This window comes from Limanda limanda, chromosome 9 (assembly GCF_963576545.1).
Source record: "Limanda limanda chromosome 9, fLimLim1.1, whole genome shotgun sequence".
Taxonomy (NCBI): Eukaryota; Metazoa; Chordata; class Actinopteri; order Pleuronectiformes; family Pleuronectidae; genus Limanda; species Limanda limanda.
In genome coordinates, this window is record NC_083644.1 from 27,742,464 (window position 1) to 27,757,573 (window position 15,110).

The following is a 15,110-nucleotide window of genomic DNA, read 5'->3' on the forward strand; positions in this document are numbered from 1 at the left end:
TATCATAATGCGCAATGCATGAAGGTAAATAATGCCCAGTTAGTGACCATCAGTTGTACATTTCTTTTAATGATGTACCGTGGGATTCACTCTGTCCCATAAATAGGCTGTGAAAAATGTCACTAAACATTGTGACAGCCCTACAAAATGGCGAACTAATTATATAGTGATTTTGTGATTTCGGACCCAGTCAACGTCTTGTTGCCTATGAAACTTTTGCAGCCATTTTTATATGAAACAGTAAGGTAAACAAACGTGTTACTAATGAACACATTAATGCAGGCTCAGTAGAAAAACATCATAATGTGATTAGTATATGTGTTTACCCACTAGCTCATGTGTCAGGGGCTACTATGAAGAAGGTCTATAAGTTTGCTCTTATTCTCAAACATAATTTAATGATTTTTTTGATAACTAACATTTCTGGAAGAACACAAAAAAGCCATAGCATAATCCTACTGTTACCAATATATATATATATCTTATGTGTAAGGCTGAAAATGAAGTATAATGAGCAGTCGACCATCTGAACATTGCCTTACAGTCTGTTGTTTGTGGGAAGTTGTAGTGAAAAAAGAGTATGGGTTGTCTATGAAAAGCAGTAATCAACAGCAAAACAACTCAAGCCTAGCTTGCAGTGATTGCATTTTTATGAGCCAGCCTAAAATCTTCACTTTGTGAACCGGCTTTACAGAAGAATCAGGGTGATTTTAGTAGCATGTTGCGAATTAGCTTTTCAGATTTAAGGGAGTGAATACCAAGGAGCCAACTATATTCACAGATTTAGTCCACTATTGAGGAAAAGGAAACATTAAACCCAGTACAATACAAAAGAGAGGACAGAAGAAAATGTACAGCATAATCAAGGAAAGAAGTTTAAGATTGCAGAGCGAAAACTGAATGATGAAGCAAAAAAGAATTGAGGAAGCTCTAAGACAGATAGCAAAAGAAAAAAGATTTTGAAGGGGAGGGAGACAGGGAGAGAAATGGTCAGGCAGGTCATTTTCTCCCTCACTGGTCAGCTGTCTGACTCTCTGCTGGGACCAGCTGATAAGACAGGCCAAGTAAGAGCAAGCAAGCATGCACACAAATACACATATACACACACCGTCACAGTTATAGCTAAACTTGAAACTGTTGTCAGGGGTTAAAATGGTGCACATTGTGCAAACACAGACAGCTACCTGGAGGATGGTGTTTAAAATGTCTACATAGTTGCTTTCAGTCTGGTAGAACTCCTTGGAGACCTGCCACCTGGCTGACTGCTTGGACACAACCGGAGTTGAACTCCTGGATGGCTTCGTACCCTCTGGAATAACAAGAAAGGCAGAGAGGAAGAGTTTTAAAAACATTGAAGCACAGACAGACACTAAGTTGTTCAAATTCAAGCAATTGTAAGGAAATAAGAGCTGAATTGAAGTAGTAAATGATGATGAATTTGTCTTGTGAAGATGGATCCAGATGATTTCACTCCAAAAATTCAACCAGTCTATAGCATTTGTTTTACATTAACCACAAAGTGACAGGGGCCAACATTTGCATAATGATGGAAATAACACACTTAAATAGGGGCAGCAGAACATTTGTTGACTTTTTCTATGCTGACTAGTTTGTATAGTTCCAGGTACTTTTATTTTTTTCAGCTCACCAAAGACAACACTTGTGCTGACAGGTCAGGTTTTACTGGGTATAACCTGATGCCTCACAAAGAAAACTAGATTGATTTGTTATGAATAGTCCCACTGACCAAACTTGATGTGTTACTATTACTTTATATTGGCCTCAAACTGACCTGACATCAGCTAACAACAGCACAGTCCTGACGCAGAACCTGACCTGCAGATGTTCTATGCTGCTCCTCTGGTGTTTGCAGGGTACTTGTATTGGGGTAGGACCTCCAATCTCCCCTGTCTGTCCTAACCCTCCTGCTCCTGTTTGTTCTTCTCCTCATTCTATCCGTTGCCAGAGTACTGCCTTCTTTCCTTTCTGAACCGTTTCCTACTCTGCCTTCTAGAATGAAGAGGGGTTATTCTTGTTGCTGTTATCGTATAAAGAAGTCAGAATCAACCATATCTTTGAAGGTGCTGCATGTTTGCATTAGTATATCACAGAAATGGTAGAACCATCAACCAGAGAAGGAAAAAGGGTTTCAGGGTTGCATAACACAGGTGTTGTCCACTCCTCCATCTTCTTACCTGCCAAGGCCTTGCATGTGTCAGGGGTGTAAGAGATGTCAAGCAGAGAACCCATAGACAGGGTGTGCTCTGCTGATGTCCTCTTGCGCGGTGGAGGGAAGGGAGAAATCTCCGTCTCCTTAGCAAACTGCGCCAGTGTGTCTCTGATGCGGCGACGCTTCCGGCTACTGCTGGGTGTTGTGAGGGACAGTAGAGACACTGCCTTCTTCATGGCTGGACTGTCGTTCTGAGGTACAAAGGGACAAAAAAAGAGCAATATATGAGTACAAGATAAAAGTAACAAGATAGTAGGGGTAGGTGTTGCGAATAATGATATGGGAAAATATGAGGGGAAATAAAGAAAACATTTTGAAGCACTGACTAAACTGGATCTTTAGTTTAATGTGTTGCGCCAGTTAGGAAAATACCATAAAAGGTGCCTATATGCTGTGACACTACAATAGTTGATTCAATTTATTAGATATGCCACGGTAGAATGGGTCTAATAAAATGTCTAATAATGTAAGTATATACCCTATGTCTGTTTGACATGACCTTTAGAGGAACATCTGAGAATTGGATCTGGACAATTTTTGTGTCTGTCTTGTTTTACAGTCATCAACCTCCCCATTCAATCGAGATGAATCCTGCAAATAATCTCCTGATGTGTTCTCATATCAGCTCTTCCGAACATTCTGCTGACTATACTAGGGCACCAGACGGAAAAAGTCTGCAGAAACTCTGGAGGCTCAGGTTGGGATAAATGCATGTAAACAGCCAAATATATGTGAGGACAGAGGCCTAATCACATTGTGTCATGCTCGTACGTTTTTGAAAATGCATTCTGCAAGGTTTTTAATGTTATTTCTTCTTCTTGGAATGTTCTTCCTTTTGTTTTATATGAACACACATTTCCCCCTGTTATGTCACACAAATTTTGATCCTTTGGGCCTCAAAATGAGCTGTTCCCAAAATATAATTTCTGTGTTTACACGGAACTCGAATATTGTGAGTACACAAGTCAACAAGATATACAACATAGTTTGTTTTTTCACTTTTCAATAAATTTTTTTACACATTATATACTGAGTACACAAACATTAATAGTATCCACATTCTCACCTTCTCGTAGAGGTACATGGACTCTCCAGCCCGAGCATCCATCTGAATGCTTCCCCAGAACCACTGCCACAGAAAAGAGAAACATATTTATACTGGATCAATACAGAAGTAAGAGGAAAAAAGATTTCTGATACAACAATGACACTTTTTTTTGAAAAGGAATGAGACTGGCAGAGTAAAGAAAATACCTTATTGATTCAGGGTTATAACTTCAGCTAAACCACCACTACACCGTGGTTCAAATTATTCATTCGCTGGAAGGGAAATCAATTATTGATAGCCATCTCTGACAGCACAGACAAAAAGAGGTAGACTTTATCGATTGAGGTTTAACCTAAAATAAATCCTGATCAGATGATCATTTTGCATTCTGTTTAGGAGGGAAAAATGGAGATGATCCGTTATTGTGTGTGGGTGAGTTTCTTCCTTTAGCAAAACCAGAGTTTTTGAATTATTTTATTAAGAAGTATTCAGTTTTATATTCTAAACTCAGGATACTGCTTAACCAGTATCAGAAGTGTTTGTCTTAAAAAGCAGTGCTGAAATGAACTCAACTTATGATTCAAGGATGTTTAGTAGCTTTTAGATTGAAAAAAGTAAATTAAATAACCCACACATTTGACTCTCCCTTCTTGGAGAACTTTCATTCAACATGACACTACTTACTTTACAAGACTTCCTATTTTCTAAATATTTGAACATCTGAAGTTTAATTTCAGTGCATACACCAAAAACTCAAAGACCTACCTCCTGTTTGACCACATAGAGTTTCTTGGAGGGGGAGAATGGCAGTTCCTTTACTGATTTCTCCTCCACCACCATGTGTGTACAGCTGGCATCTCCAACCTCAAGATATTTACCACCTTAGATGAAGAATAACAAAGAGAAGCGTTTCAAAGCAATATATTGATAGCGATGCAATCCCGAGCTTAAGTTATTTATATAGGTCTTTAATTTTTACAATACTTCATATATATACTTTAAAGATCCAACTTCGTAAAAATAATAAATATATAGAGAGTTGTGAGGAAGAGCAGATTGATGAAACCGCCCAGGACTCCAGAAAGAAGGATACTTGTTACACAAAGAGTTTGGAGATTGGAATTATGTTATAATCCCTTTCCAAAACCAAAGCAACAAGAATGAAAGTCTAACCACTGTGTGCTGCAGCACTGACCATGTTTAAGAGTGCGCTCCTCCATGTTGGCCTTCTCCTCTTCTGAGAAACCCAAAAAACTCAGGGTGCAGTCCTGGAAGGGAGGAACTTTGAACTCTGTTCGAAACTCCTCTTCTCCAGCATGGAAGTGCCTGAACACATGAGGCAGGGCGAAACAAGGGAATGTCAAACCGTGTCTTCATTTCAACAACTGGGTTTGTGTTCAGGTAAAAATCTTTTCATTCACACCTTTTAATGTGGACATAAAAAAATAGTTTGTTATTATCCTTATACAGCTTTAGCGGGTAGATCAGACAAAACTTTGAATTTAGAGCATTTAGAGTTATTTTGAAACTCAAATATTTGGATTTAATTGAATTACTCTGGGGGTTTTTTTAAATTACACCTAATACACAAACGTGTGTATAAAGTGAAGTCTGAATACATTCCGAAGCCTTTGCATGTTGGTAAGTAATATCACAACAAGACTGCAATATTGATTAAAATATCTTGCTCAACCAATACTGTATCTCAAATTGTAGTCGCTGTCCACTTGAAGGCGTCACATAACACCATTACAAAAGATATGTGATTTGTAGTCAGTAATAGGGCTGGGTAATTAATCAAATATATTGAAACCGGTATTTATAACCTCGGACCTACCAGAATTTGCTCATGTCGGGTTCATATTTTTCTCTTTAAGTGAATTCACAAACTGTCGAGCTCCGCTAGGTTGGTGCTGCATCACCCTGCTGCATGTCCCTCCTCCCCCTCCAATAAAATAATCGTTCATAATCGAGGAAAGAGTTTAAAATAATTGTGATTTGAATTCATATAGCCCAGCCCTATTCAGTAATGTAATTGTGGGCCAGAAACATACCCATGGATGTTTCCATGGGTATGTTCAACTAATATGAACCATAAGTCCAGAGGCAGGAGCGTTTTGTTGGTGTAGTGGCTTACAACTTCATTGTTTTTCTTAAGCTTTGTGTCAAACAGCTGACTTTGCCTGCCTCCTTTCCTCCAATACCTGCCAATGAGACCTGGAACAACTCTCTCCACTGTATGTCTTTCTTTGTAAATTTGTTTTACATTGGCTTAAGAATGAGTGAAACATTTGACATCACTTCCTGATGAGCTTTTCAGCAATAAAAACAAAAACTTGTTACAAATTGTAATGGATGCCACGATCATAGTTTTGGGGACACAATCCCAATTCAACTCTTAATACTTGTGTGCCGTTACACTCTGATCCAATATTTATATAGCAACTAAATATGTGGCATTTTGACATAACAGGTGAAGCTGACTAAATCGAGCATACTTAATCCATATGAATGAAAGTTTAACTTGGAATTTCCAAACATGAAATTAATGTGACGCAATCAGCAAGAGACAAGACGTCTCACACTGCTGGAGCTGTTGGACTTGCAGAGAAAGTGGTTTTGTTTAGTCCACTCACAGCTGCACAGCAGTATAACTGGGTGAAGTGTCTTCTCTCACACACACAATCTTCCACTGAATACAGATACTGGCTTGCAGAGAGCACACAAAGCAGACAAGAGTTTCACTTTGGCCTGCAGCAAGAGCTGATACAACCTGCCTGTTTGTCATTTTAACCGGCTAAAAATGAAAAGCTGTCACCTGAATGCTTTGTACATTGCTTTTTGCTGAAGATTAAAAGAGTTCAAGTAGGAGCTTAGTGAATTTGTGTATTTTATTGCTAGCCTGGATGTGAGAATTCCTCACACCGGTGCCCCAGATTAACTTTTTTACAATAACTCAGTTTAATTTTAATTTTCATATAAAACATTAGTTTCAATGGCAGAATGATTCATAGGATTCCTTCAAGAATTTTCAACTCACACATCATCTCTTCTCTCCCAGGCCTTATGAATCCACGATGGAGTGAGGATAGGGGTCCCCAAACACACCGCCAGCTGAAAGGTGAGGACAAAATCAAACACAGCAAAGAGAGGAGAGGAAAAGCAAAAAACCTAAATGAGTAAACAGAGGGAGACACAATAACACAAACAAGCACACACGTTTTTCAAATTCAGGGTTTTCAAACTAGAAGACCTTCAAATAGTTCCAGTACAAAAATCTGGGCTGTTTTCATTCCTTCTGATCGCCCTGTCACTCAGAATCAACAAACAGTTTCCACTTTAGACACAAAAAACGTGTGACAGGCTACATCATTAAAATAAAGTTTTTCCCCCCTCCTTTTATCTGTCAGCATCACACTTTAAAATGGAAAACAGCCTTGACTGCAGGTCACAGTACCAGCAAGTTCCTTTTGCATTTGTTTTGTTCTGCTGGAACAAAATATGCATGGCAAAACTTTGAAGAGAAGAAAATGTGTGATGAGGTGAAAACAAGGCGGAAGAGGTTTCTACAGGGTGTTCAAGAGGAGATGTAAAAGCAAAGTAAGCATGTGGGGGAAAGAGAGAGAAACAAAATTATATTGAACATCGTTTCCAAGGATGATTGAAAGAGGGACAACATAAATCATCTGTTCATTTGAATTGAGTAAGATAAATGTCAGTCTAATAATCTATTTATCCCTTTATCTCTGTGTATCCCTATAGAGAAGGCCAAGTATTGAGCTCGGTTTAAAAAGGATCCAACTGGGAAATAAATTTCTGACATCAGAATTAGAAACTGGGATTCAAGCTAGGCTGAGAGCAACTAATAATGTCCTGCTCATTCTGTTTGTTTAACTAGAGAGGAGAGAAAGTGCAATACAATCAGGAGAGAAGAGGTGTTAAACAAAAAAATAAATAAAGGCCAAGAGAAAAAAGTTTCAGGTTTCATTTTCATTTTGGCTCCTTCATTTACATTTCACATTGATCTGTTTTAAACTTCTTGTACGCGTTTCTGTGTCAGCACTATCCTGATCTTGATGAATTGTTGAGATTTGGGGCAGTGCTTCTATTATTCCTTATGTGCCAGACCACCACCAAGTAGTGAATAAATACTGCAGTAACACTACACAAGTAAAACAAACATTTATCTTTTTATTTTCTCTTCTTTTTTGCCAATGTCCTCAGTAAAAACTGCTTTGGCAGTTTATCTGTTAAATGTGTTTGAAATGATAATAAATACAACATCTCGATTTCACACAGATAAGTGAATAATGCTGACAACAATGCTGACAACAAAAAGCGTACATGATTATACTAATTCCACCTATTAGAAATAAATATCAACTATTGATTATTTGAAAGTGTGGTTTACATGGTGGTATCAATGTTTTAACTGCAATTATATAAAAATAAGGTAATGTATATTTAAGGTTAACTTGTCTACATGTGTATTAACTTTTAACAATTCTAAAATGATAATGTAATTTAATTTATTGGAGTGGCAGAGATTTTTGACAATATTGCCCTGCTCCACTGCACAGTGGTATATTCTGACAGATGAAGGCAGAGTACGAAGACTGAGCGACAAGAGCAAAAAAAAAAAGAAGAAAAGTTGACAGAGTAAACGTACCCTGTATTTCTCCCCATGAGTGGAGTAGGCGATGAGATGAGTGACCTTGGTGCTGAAGTCTTTGCGGATGGTTCCTCCCATGTGATGAACCAGATTCACCAAGTTCTTCTACATGAACAAAAATACCACATACAAGCTGAGCACAAAGTGGGAAAATAAACATCAACATGTAATATGACAGACAATTTGCTATGCATGTAGGTTGTTAATACTGCTATTTAGGGCTGAACGATTAATTGCATTTGCGATTTCCTAATCGCAACGTGCGCGATTATAACGTGTGAACGAGAGTAGGGCACCGGGCTGCTGTCCTCACCCGCAGCCAGAATGCCGCGGGACCAGAAGATGGCGAAGCAGGACGGCATCACCTACAGGGGCCTCAAGTCTTCGACGTGGCGGAAACATACAGCGAGCTCATCTTGCTGGTGACCGCGGCGGACCTGAAAATCGCTTCCCGGAAAAGCAAGCAAAGGTCTTTACACCGCCTCATGTCTGCTGTGTTGTGGCTCCACACACACTCTGTCTGTTACGTGACTTGTGTTCGAAAGGGTTAAAAACCAAAGTCTGAGGAGTGGGACCATTTCATTAGCTTCAGGAAACTGTTCATACATAGAGTTGTACTGTTTGACTCACTTGGGAGCAGTAAGACACCTATAATTTTAAAGAATATTTCACACTAAATGTATCTAATATTGTTTTGGTCATATTTAAATCATTCATTACGTTTTTCTGGGGGAAAAAAAGAGGATCAAATAAAAAAAATCGCATATTAAATCACAATCGCAATATTGGGGGGAAAAAAATTGCAATTACATTACTTTCCTAAATCGTTCAGCCCTACTGCTATGAATGCATTACTCAGGTTCCCCAAGCTTTGGGAATTCTATGCCATTCTCCTTTGCAGATTCTGTCAAGCTCTGTCATGTTGAATGCAGTATTGCATTATTAGACCACCTGATCTGGCTGGACCATTATCGTTCTTCTCTAGGGAGAAAAAACTTTCTGGCTTGATTAACCAAAAACAATTGTCTTAGATGACACTAAACCTAGGATGCAGCAAAGGTGCCTCTGCCAAATAGTGATGAGGGGAACAGGTTTTGGACGAACTTTCACACGTGGGTAGGAAGGCAAACATTTTTCCTGACAAAAACAGTGAACGACATGGTGACTATGTGATAACACAATACAAATATTAGTTTTTTTCCTTGTAGCAAAGCGGAAGGGAAAAAACTACAGGTCTGACAGGGACCGTTGGTGGACAGCCAATTTTCATGACTATTTCTAGGCCCAGTGTTGCCACAGTTACTTTGAAAAAGTAACTTAGTTAGATTACAAGTTACTTGATTTTAAAAGTAACTAAGTTAGATTACAAGTTACATTCAGGAGCTGCCGACAACACCCCCGTCGCCTCAATATAAAAATGACAACCGGTTTTGCCAACACTCACTTTATTAGGTGCATTTTTAATAGTAATGTACACAACAACAATGTACAATGTATCTCCTGACATTTTAAGTTGAACTTAAAAACCATTTCCTGAAAAAATACATGTTTTTCTAAAAAAAAATAAATACAGTCTTTCTTGACCTGACATATTTAAATGTTAACAATGTAATGGAAAAACTTACTACTTATGATGTACATTGTTTATAAATGTAACTATTAAAACACACACACACACACACACACGTTTCTCCCTCTACAAACGTTTTAACATTAAGTTGTTGATGAAACTGTTTTGCAGAGGGATCAACTGTATTGTCATTTTGATTACTGTAGTTGGCAGAGCTGTTGAATTGTGTTGAGCTGTATCAGGTGGTGTTTCTAGGATTAGACCTTTTGATATAAATTAGGTGGACAAAATATAAAATCAATCAAAATGTATTTGTATAGCCCATATTCACAAATCGTTATCTGCCTCATAGATTTTAACATAAAATAAAAGTCACCTCTCCCAGGACATAACAGAAATTCTTATTATTATAAAGCATTTTGATTATACCTTTCATCAGTTTAAATAATTTCATGACTGCTATATTTGATTGCATTTTTTTGGATCTGTGAACCTAATGGACTAGCAGTATGGAATGTATATACATTAAATCTGCAATTACAGATTACTTTCAATACATCAGCCATGGCTATTTATCTCTGTAATGAACTCTTGAATGTTCACTACACCCACACGATTTAAAAGACAGAGTGTTGTTAAGAGCCCAGATCTTTTTATCATAGAATTAAAAAAAAATGAAGTGCCTATGTTATCATTCCTCTGTAAAATGTTCATGATGGTAAATTCATAAACTCACCATTTCCTCTTTGTTCCTGAAGCCGGTGAAACACAGTGACAGGTTAAGCATGGTGGTGGAGTAGAGAGGACGACATGAAAACTGTAGAGGCTGTGGGGGGAAAAACAAAAGCGAAATTCAGAGCAAGAAGAATTTTGAATTAAGTTTAAAAGTACATCTAAAAATTGAATTGTACATGTCTTTACTTTTTTTGGTAAGACATGTTAATTATAGTTTCACAGCTATGACAGATTATCAAAAGAATCTGGATGATAATCAATTCAATCCAGAATAGGGGAAGAATAAGAAAAAAAATTGGACCATGACATACAATACTTTTTTGTCGGATAAATGTTTGCCAAGGTGAAAGACTGCAAAATAGCCAAACCCCACATCCCCTGGTCTCGAGAGATTTACAGACTTATGATGCTCTGCAATACGATCTAAACGCAGTGACATTACAGAGCTGTCTTCTGCTGACAAATTTGCTGAGTGCCATCATATTGATAGCAGACACTCAGGACACACTGCTGGTGTTCAACATTAGCATCCCATGTGACAGCACAGCAGGGACAGGTAGCGCTCATCATCCAGTTCAGAGTAATAATACCTTCTCTGTGTTTCTGCACCCTGCTTTTTAAAAATCAATCTTCTATGGTTGGACTTTGGTGGGTGCTCTCCACACAACAAGCAGACAACATATTTACCTGAACTGATAATTGCCGAGTTAAGCTGTTCATTTCAAATAAGAATTCCTGGTTAAAAAATTTGAACAAGGTGGAGGAAATGCTGCATTTACCATGTTTGTATCAATTTAATTACTTCAGAGTAGGGCTGTCAAAGTTAAAGCGTTAAGGCTCCAGTATGCTACTACGTATCCGTTTCTCGGAGAGGGCTCCACGGGGGGCGAAGAGTCTGTTTGATTTTTACTAATCCGACCACTGTACGTCGAAAAAAAATCACCGCCAAACCCATAGGTGGCGCAACGGAAGACGAGCTCAGAGAAGCCTACCCCATTTGGGAAGAAGAAGTCCACGTGTCTCTGTTTACCTCTGTTAGCTTGCCTCCCACACACTGAACCATGGCAACTAACAGAACTAAATAAAGTGACACCCAGCGAGTCAAAATGCTGATGTTATCGTTTCTTAGCGCAGCGGTTCCCCAGTCTTGTTTCCGAACTGTGTTGCTGATTCCACAGCTTGAATCTGCTTGAGGCTACATGTAGCTAGAAGCTACACGGAGCTAGCTCCCCCCCAGCTTCCACACACAGTCAGCAGGGACTCCCGGCACTAACTACTACTATCCAGTGTTTGCTTCTAACCTGACGGTATTATAGAAACAGTGTCATGATAGAAGTGGAATTAAAGTCGTGACAGCGGGTTTTTGCACTGTTACCACCGCAGTTAGCATGGTGGCTAGCCCGCCAGCCTAGCCCGCTAGCGCCGTTTTGAAAGCTCGTTATTACCGTATGTGACCGTGCACACATGCCGTCAGTGCTCTAACGAGCCACCGTCAGCCGGACAACTCCGCTGGCTTAACACACACGTCACATTAATCGTAGAATCATAGTTGTGTTCGTGTTTGTTGCTACAGGGAAGTAAACAGGAAGTTTGAGGTCCGGAAATACGGAAATGACGTCATACGGAAATTATGTCGTTCGCTGTCAATCACAGCCAAGAGCTGTCTGTGGGGTCTCCGAAATAAACACGGATAGTTAGAAAAATCAGAGGTGTACGAAAAGCACTCCGAGGCGCTCGGAGAGGGCGTTTCACGACGGATAGGGCGGTCTTATCTGTCCGTAATAGAAAAAACGGAGAGGCATGAATTGGCCTTTAATCTATGAGATTATTGTGCCCGAGATTAATGCGATAAAATATTTTAACGCAGTTAATGCAACTTTGTTTACTTCCGGTGTGCGGAAGAAAATTCAGCTTGTCGAGCAAGCTGCCAGCGTCTCCCTCACCAGTGACCACTGCACGTCAGTCAGCACTACCATGCAGGCAACTCCACTCTTTCCGTCCTCTCATGTGCACTTTTTTTTATCTTCCTCGAACTGTGTGTGTGTGCGCATGTTCGTCTTCGCGGCGCTAGCGCGGAGCTAACCGGAGCTAACCGCGGCGCTAGCGCGGAGCTAACCGGAGCTATGGGCTTTGGGCAGTGGGCTTTGGGCAGTGGGGGCTGGAGCTAACTGCTCCAGCCCCCACTGCAGTTCTGCGCTGGTGAATCTAGTTAGACGCAGATTTCATTCCCCCCGATCCTTTGCCTAAAATAAATCTGTTGCGAGTCAACGACTTACTTCTTCCTTCGCAGCACAGTGCAGCACAACAGGAGGCCCAATAATGCGGTTGTCACGTTTATAGAGGTAGCTGTAGTCCGGGGAATCAAAGTCTGTGAGGACAAACACTGTCTCAAAATCGGTGCCCTCCTCATCTCCAAACTCCTGGACATTCTCCGACATTATGCACGGGATGTTGATGTCCTGGAGAGAAAGAACAACAATATTTTAAGCCCACAATCAATCTGAACATGACAAGAGAGACAGTACTCAAGTTAGCCTGGTTAGTATGGCTGTTTGTTAATTATTAGTTAATTCAATCTCCAATTTTCCAACAACCCTTTGCATACTCGTATGTGTACAGTAGTTTAAATTTCAAAGCTTTCAATTTCAATTTCATCTTGATATTGCAATTGGCAAAATTTGCAATTTGGATTACATTTATTGTTCAACCGTAACACTGACACAGTGTTGAGTTAATGAAACCTACTGAGTGAGGAAATAACTCTAAATGTGACATGTGAAGCTTTTTACCCAGTGACTTCGTTCATTGTCCAAAATATGGTATTATGGAGCTGCAAAATTGTATTTACCCGTAGCAGTTGGACACTGTACTTTTGCCAGGAAAACAATATTTATCTGGTTTCAAAAACCACAGACAATACTTTAGTAAAAAACAATTTGTGGTTAATTTTGGTGTTTTCCGCAGGATTGCTGATTGAAAGACTTTCAATGTTATATTGTGAGATTATTTGTTCCTATCAATGCACCAAGATAATTGGTTGTAGAAAGCACTGCAGTGCACAATCCCTTTTACACATGAGCATAATATTGTCTTTCACTGCAAAACGCTCAGGGCTGCTACATGAAAACAATAATTCCAAAGCCACAGATTCAAACAACTCTGCTCTGATTCAATGAGCAAACATTAAATCACAAACAAGCTGCTTGTTTGTAGAGGAGGCAGAGCTGAGAAGGTGAAATGACTCATGCTACCTGTAAACCTGAGTACACAACAACCTATAAAGCTAACAGAAGTTCCAGTAGGTTACACAGGACAAAAGGCAGAAGAACGGGAGAGTCATACGCAGAGTAAAGCGTACACACAAACAAAACACAGTTAGAACAACATTTGTTATTGCACTGTTAGGATACAAATTTCTTCAGACAACTCTGTGTTAGAGGAATAGTTAAACATTTTGGGAGGCACACTTTTATGCCTTGTTTCTAAAGAGGAGATGATAAGATCAATACAAATATGTCTGAGTCTTAAATTCGGAGCTGGGGTCAGGATGCGTATTCCCTTTTGTAAAAGCCTTAAACAGATGAACACAGCTTTTGTGGGTCCACAGTTCACAAACGCACTATTTATACAGCTTAATACGAAATAACTTAACTCTTGTTCAAGTCTATCTACAAATAGAAATGTCTATCTTGAGACCAGGAAGCGATCCTTCCAACTGCAGAGAAATGTTCTTTATTACGGCCTTGAGAATCTGCCTTTCCAACAGCAATAATCCCAAAGAGCATTTGGCTATTTAAGGAAATAGGAGATGGCCTTGAAACACCTGAAGGACGAATCACGGGTCTCAACCAATTTGTACAGAATCAAATTGCTAGAAACTTTAAAATAGAGACTCCCAATTCTACAGCCATCCCAGACAATCGTGGGGTTGCACTCAGGCACAGCAGGAGTATGGAGGTTGCCAGATTTTGATAACAAAATCTGGCAATCTATGCTTTAGCGGGAAACTCTAGTTCAAATACACTACACTTCTGAAATTACAAATCATTACTTTCAAAAAAAGACAATGATGTGTAAAGCAGAACGTTTTTGAGGTGTTGTTTAACTCTAGACTAAGCAAACCTAGCTGTTCCCTCCGCTTCTAGGGTAGCTAAGCTCACCACATCCTGACTCCAGTTCTGCAAGGTATGAAATCATTATTGATCTTGTTGTGTCACTCTCAGAAAAATAAAAATGTACATATTAAGCAAAAACCCAATAGGCAAACAATTTCTTTAAGAGAAGATGTAACTCAAAAACCAAAGCTTCTTAGATGCACTGCCACTGATCCCATTTCAAGGTCGGTCTAATGAGATATTTTGTGTGCAAATAGCTTTTTTCTGGGTTATACTTACAATTCTAACTATAACAGCTGGAGATTAGCACTTTTTAAATACCATGATGCTAAATAGAGCTTTTTCTTCATATTACTGCTCAGCCTAGTAATTTCCCTTGACATGAGTGCAAATCTCTGTTAAAGAGCCGTCCACATATAAAGTATCACATCACATTTTTTAATATTCACCAAAAAATTTATTTTCCATCTGTGAGTTGGCCATGCACAATGATTCAGTGAGCACCCAGTAGGAATTAAGACTCATGCAGCACCTCCCAAAGTTCCCATCAAAGTGACAGTCATTCGAAGAGACAGAGACTGTACTGTACCATATTGACTATAGATTTTATCATCACTTTCTCCTCAGCGCCCGCCTCGCCTTCTCTTATCTTTACCACTGGTACCTCCATTACTCTGACAGCCTGTAAAAACCAACCAGCAGGAAGTGGATGTTAAACACTGTCATTTGAAAGAAGAGCA

At 39.3% G+C, this 15,110-nt stretch overlaps 1 protein-coding gene across 1 annotated transcript in view; it reads right to left on the minus strand.

Annotated features, from left to right (window-relative positions):
• The window catches only part of ect2 (epithelial cell transforming 2), a 36,809-nt gene that overhangs the window by 16,737 nt on the left and 4,962 nt on the right, over positions 1-15,110 (minus strand). Inside the window, exons 4-13 of the mRNA XM_061078391.1 lie at positions 14,960-15,052; positions 12,532-12,714; positions 10,257-10,346; positions 7,948-8,055; positions 6,319-6,392; positions 4,474-4,604; positions 4,044-4,159; positions 3,297-3,359; positions 2,202-2,421; positions 1,185-1,306 (exon numbers count right to left, since the gene is read on the minus strand). Of these exons, the coding sequence (XP_060934374.1) occupies positions 1,185-1,306; positions 2,202-2,421; positions 3,297-3,359; positions 4,044-4,159; positions 4,474-4,604; positions 6,319-6,392; positions 7,948-8,055; positions 10,257-10,346; positions 12,532-12,714; positions 14,960-15,052 (1,200 nt within the window). The remainder of the gene's footprint in view (positions 1-1,184; positions 1,307-2,201; positions 2,422-3,296; positions 3,360-4,043; positions 4,160-4,473; positions 4,605-6,318; positions 6,393-7,947; positions 8,056-10,256; positions 10,347-12,531; positions 12,715-14,959; positions 15,053-15,110) is intronic.